At 48.8% G+C, this 5,412-nt stretch overlaps 1 protein-coding gene across 2 annotated transcripts in view; it reads right to left on the bottom strand.

Moving 5' to 3' along the window:
- Positions 1-502: 502 nt before the first annotated feature.
- hspd1 (heat shock 60 protein 1) overlaps positions 503-5,412 on the bottom strand; it is a 16,391-nt gene continuing 11,481 nt past the window's right edge. Inside the window, exons 2-10 of one of the 2 annotated variants that reach the window (XM_008301384.1) lie at positions 5,012-5,260; positions 4,836-4,931; positions 4,647-4,740; positions 4,066-4,234; positions 3,344-3,443; positions 3,016-3,261; positions 2,764-2,938; positions 2,506-2,684; positions 503-1,631 (exon numbers count right to left, since the gene is read on the bottom strand). In XM_008301384.1, coding sequence (XP_008299606.1) covers positions 1,473-1,631; positions 2,506-2,684; positions 2,764-2,938; positions 3,016-3,261; positions 3,344-3,443; positions 4,066-4,234; positions 4,647-4,740; positions 4,836-4,931; positions 5,012-5,260 — 1,467 coding nt within the window. In that variant the 3' untranslated portion in view covers positions 503-1,472. Of the gene's footprint in view, positions 1,632-2,505; positions 2,685-2,763; positions 2,939-3,015; positions 3,262-3,343; positions 3,444-4,065; positions 4,235-4,646; positions 4,741-4,835; positions 4,932-5,011; positions 5,348-5,412 lie in introns of both variants that reach the window. The other variant, XM_008301383.1, reaches the window with a different exon arrangement.

The raw sequence follows: 5,412 nt of genomic DNA, 5'->3' as shown, positions 1-5,412 counted from the left end.
ACGATGGATTTTAACTTTTAAGCTGATATTAAGAAGTCATATTGGTCTAAAAGCATTAATATGAAGACGAAAGCTTGTCGACCTGCATCCTGATGAAGACCATGGTCCACTGAGAGCTCCTGAACAGCTACTAAATGGACCTTTTTGGGTTTTTTTTTTGTCTATATGTTTTTAAAATTTAAGATGAAACTCAGATTTTAATCCAACGTCTGTGAAACAAAATTGTATGATCTGTATCTCCATAACAACTGTCTGGTCTGATGAAGATCATGCGCTGAAAGCTCTGGAACAGACGATAAAGGAACTTTATGGTGCACATGTTTCCAAAGGTTTGTATAAATGTCAGATTTTACATCCGCAGCATGAAAACTGATGAGTTCCTGATGAAGACAGTTCGACTGAAGGATCCTGATCAGCTACTAAATGGACCTCGTGGTTAAAGGTGTTTCAGGAAATAGACACGTCCCAGAGGGAGCTACACAACTAAACAGTGACAAACGGGAACCTGGACAACTGAATTTATTACATTACAAAAAAAAAAAAGAAAAAAGATCACAGTAAATCATAGTCTACACATCAGGGCTGTGTGGAATAAAGAGCAGAGTGGCGCCACCTGCTGGCTGCTGGCAGTTCCAGCAGGACTCCACATACAATCAGTAAACAGTATTCAATCTGTCAAACTGCTGCTTTAGGCACTCAAAGTCCAGCTGTGGTCAGAAAACAGAAAAATGCTCAAAGTCTGTAAGAAAACTGCTTTAATTCAATTAAATCACTGATGACAGCATATATATATATAAAAAAAAACAAAACAAGAATTAACAAAAACACTATGACAAACATGAGGACGCGACTGAAGCCCTGCTGGGCCCTTAAAGGAAACTCCGGCTCGTTTCAGCTGCTGCTTTCCAAAGAAAACCGAGATGCACAAAACACCGACCAGAACACCTGATGAGTTATCGTCAGTAGAAACAGAACCCCTGAACATTTCTGCTCAGCGGACCTGCATGTTGGCGCCGACCTGATCACGCTGCGTATTCACCCGCCGCTTTGTCTCCATGTCACATTACAGTCCAGCTCATTCATCTGTTCAGCAGAGTTAGTTTGAGCTGCACATGAAAGCAGGCAGGGGATGAACCTGCAGAGCGATCAGGACGCAGAGCGCTTAGCAGAATGATTTACACGTTTGTTGCTTCAGACATTCAGAGTGTGAGCCACAGAAACAGCCACACCGACACCAAGAGCAGCAGCTGAAACGCACCAGAAGGACCCTTTAAGACCAGCGTACGTTTCGTTCTTCACCTGTTAGCGTTTTACATGATGAGGAGGTGGAGGAGTGAGGAGGACTCCGGTGTGGACTCCTCCTCAGTCCCGTCGGTCGTCAGCCTCGGAGCTCCAGCTGGTTGGTGTCGGGTCGCTGAGGGAGGAGAGGCTCTCCGGATCCCCTCATTGAGTCTGTACAGAGCCGGGACGGTTTAAAAGCCCATTCCGCCTCCCATCCCTCCCATGCCTCCCATGCCTCCCATCCCGGCCGGCATCTCCTTCTCCTCCTTCGGTATCTCCGTGACGACGGCCTCGGCGGTGGACAGCAGAGACGCGACTCCGGCGGCGTCCAGCAGCGCCGTCCTCACCACCTGCAGGGCGAGGAGAAGGTTAGGATGTGGCTAATTCCTGCAGCGTCACCTGGTTTGTGCCGGTTTTGATGCCAAATGTGATTTTATTTTTTAGGCCCATTTCTGACCGACTGTATTAAAGACACAAAGATGGATGTAGGAAGATGTTCCACCATCAGCTGACTCCATCTCCAACAACTGGCTCCTCTGTTCTCTGGTTTATTGATCCAGTAGGTTTGGGTTTTCCTCTCAGTCTCTCTGAGGAAACACTGCCTGCAGTTCACCTCAAACTCTAAATGTGACTGTTGGTCTCAGCTGAGTCAGACTCATTTAAAAGGAGACATGTAGAATAAAGTCATTATTTAATTTTACCAGCTGAGCAGCAGGTCACAGATGATTAGTTCAAGGATCATCAAAATGTTTAAAATCTCACTTTTTAAAATTCTTTTTACAGTGACTCTGATAAATGCTTTTATTTTAGGGATTTTTCAAAGATTACACACTGAAACCTGCTGGTTCTGGGGTGCAGGAGGTTAAACTGAAGGTCTGATCCAAATGTAATGAGAATAACTGCAGGAGTCACTTCATATAAATAAATATGAAAGAAGCCCAAATAAAGACCTTCAGTTCTGTGAGATCAAAATGAAAACGTAGGTCCAGTTTAAATAATCATGTCGGAGTTTTATCCTTTTACAAATCAAAGGAACAGAAGCTCAAAGTGCCTCCAGACTCTGGACATTTTTGAAGAAACTGTAAAATGGTTTGATGGTATTTCCTGTTGGATCTTCTGAGTGTGTGGACCGACTGAGGAAACACATCTGAAGTCGACATAGTTAAATTAAACAGAACCTGGAGCTGCTTCACATCATTAATTTAACCGACTGACGGTCTGTACCTTTGTGGGGTCGATGATGCCCTTCTCCACCATGTTCACGTATTCTCCCTGCATGGCGTCGTAGCCGAGCTCAGCAGATCCCTGCAGGATCTTCTCCACCACCAGGGATCCCTCCACACCGGCGTTCTTGGCGATGGTCATGGCAGGAATACGCAGCGCCCGTCTGATGATGTCCACACCTGGAGGGATAAAGACAGACTCAGTGAGCTGCTGAACCACGACCCAGGAGGTTCCTCTACGCGCTGCAGCTCCACCCACCGATCTTCTGGTCCGAGTTGGCCGTTTTCAGGGCGTCCAGCGACGGGATGCAGCGCAGCAGAGCGCAGCCTCCTCCGGGGACGATGCCTTCCTCCACGGCGGCTCTGGTGGCGTTCAGAGCGTCCGTCACCCGGTCCTTCTTCTCGTTCACCTCCACGTCGCTGGTTCCTCCAACCTGAAGAGGAGAACAGGTGTTAAAGCTTTGGGTCTCTGCAGGAAACCTGCTGACTATGGACCAGAACCGAGCAGAACCTTGAGCACGGCGACTCCGTCAGACAGCTTGGCCAGACGCTCGTTCAGCTTCTCCTTCTCGTAGTCGCTGGTGGTGCTGTCCAGCTGCTCCACGATCTCCGCGGCCCGTTTCTCCACCTCGGCCGGGCTGCCGCCGCCTCTCAGCAGCAGCGTGTCATCCTTCGTGATCTGGACTTCGCCGACCTTCCCGAAGTCGTGAGCCTGAATGTCCTCCAGAGCCAAACCCAGAGCCTCGTCTCCGAACACCTGCAAGACAGAAGAACCCAAACACTGAGCTGGAGCTCCACAGTAGAAGCCCAGAGCTGCTGCAGAGTGAAGATGGACCTACAGTGCCTCCGGTGGCCACGGCCATGTCCTTCAGCTGGTTCTTCCTGTTGTCTCCGAAGCCTGGAGCCTTCACCGCCACCACCTGGAGACCCACCTTCAGCCTGCAGGGCAGAAACATCAAGTGCTGGTTCAGACTCTGGGTTCAGGGTGATGCGATGCTGCATTTAACTGGTTTAACCCTCTGAGCAGCAGACAGGTTTGAAAGGCAGATTAGGACTTAATTTAACAGAAACAAAAACTGTACAAATAGAAAGAAACGTCATTTCAATGGCCTGGAACGATTCATCAGGGACACGTCGTTCTGTTCAACTCACCAGATCTGAACTTAAAATTATAGCTTCATCTTATTCAACAAAAATAAATAGTTTCCTCTCAACATATCGGGTAAAAGACTGAAACGTCTGAGCTCCTCAGGACAGCTGAAGATCATGACAGACTAACCAACAGTTCTGAGACGTTCTGACCGTTCAGCTGAGCTCCAGTTTCTTTTTCTCTGGACATTAGAAAAAATGTTCTACGTGTTAATTCCAGGTTTTCTAATTTTCTGGAAATTAAACAAGTCATTTAACTTTTTTTGTTCTCGGTTTCCATGGTTCTAACAGAAGACAACTCTGAGTTCTCTCTCCTTCTCCTTCCACAGAGCTGCAGGACTTTATGTTGAAGAAACATGAGACAGGAACGTCCACAAACCGTTTGGAGGATCAGTTATAACAAACAACGGACCTGTTGAGGACCAAAGTGCTCAGAGCTTCTCCGTCCACGTCTTCGGCCACGATGACCAGCGGTTTGCGGTGCTGGTTGGCGATCTCCAGAGCTGGAACGATGCTCTGGACGCTGGAGATCTTCTTCTCGCTGAGCAGCAGGTAGGCGTCCTGGAACTCACACTTCTGACCTGAAACACAGAAACTGGTTTAACACGAGACGACTCCAACAGGACGCTCCGTCAGAAACTTGGGACGAGACCTGGCGTTCAAACAGAGTCCAGGTCCGTGTTTAACGGCAGAAAACTTCACATCTAGGTGATGTTATGAGAGATGGCAGCAAAGGTTTAGTGATTTGAGCTAAAGGCCAAACTGCCGAGGCTAGGACGGTGTCTTCATTAACACAGCTGGAGCGGAAAATACTCTGAATTTACGTCTATGATATTGCTGCAAATATTTACAGATTTCAGCCTCTCAAAGAAAGATTTGCTCCTTTTCTTTGTCAAGTATCTGAGTAAACTGAAAATTTCTGGATTCACAACAAAACAACAGAGGCCCAGTAAACGGTCCCACCGCCGTAAACAACGGTCCGTGCAGTCGTACCTTTGGCGGTGTTGATGAAATACGGTGAGATGTATCCACGGTCAAACTTCATTCCCTCGATGATCTCCAGCTCATCGTGCAGCGTCTTCCCGTCCTGAACGCAGGTCAAACAGAACATTTACAGCTTTCACTCTGATATCCAGACATTAAAAGCTGGCTGGAGTCTCTCCAGCTGGAAGTGAAACCAACCTTGACAGTGATGACTCCTTTGCGTCCGACTTTCTTCATGGCGTTGGAGATGATGGTTCCGATCTCCACGTCTCCGTTGGCCGAGATCGTAGCGACCTGAAAGACCACAGACGGGTTATTCTGGATGTTCTGTCCACCTGCAGGCAGCAGAACCAACAAATGCAACAGCTTCACACCTGAGCGATCTCCTCGGGGGTGGTGACCGGCTTTGACAGCTTCTTCAGCTCATTGATGATGGTTTCCACGGCCATCATGACGCCGCGGCGGATCTCCACGGGGTTGGCTCCCTTGCTGATGGTGTCGAAGCCCTCCTTGGCGATGGCCCGGGCCAGCACGGTGGCCGTGGTGGTGCCGTCGCCGGCCTCCTCGTTGGTGTTGTTGGCAACGTCCTGCACCAGCTTGGCGCCGATGTTCTTGTACTTGTCCTTGAGGTCGATGCTCTTGGCCACCGTCACGCCGTCCTTGGTGACCTTCGGGCTTCCCCAGCTCTGCTCGATGATGACGGTGCGACCCTGCAAGGACAACAGAGGGTCAGTGTGGTCCAACAGGTCAGTTCTGGACCTTCAGCTTCCCTCAA

This window comes from Stegastes partitus, unplaced genomic scaffold (genome assembly GCF_000690725.1).
Source record: "Stegastes partitus isolate 25-593 unplaced genomic scaffold, Stegastes_partitus-1.0.2 Scaffold1668, whole genome shotgun sequence".
Taxonomy (NCBI): Eukaryota; Metazoa; Chordata; class Actinopteri; family Pomacentridae; genus Stegastes; species Stegastes partitus.
Note: the sequence above shows the minus strand (reverse complement) of the source record. Positions and strands in the feature narration are given on the sequence as shown.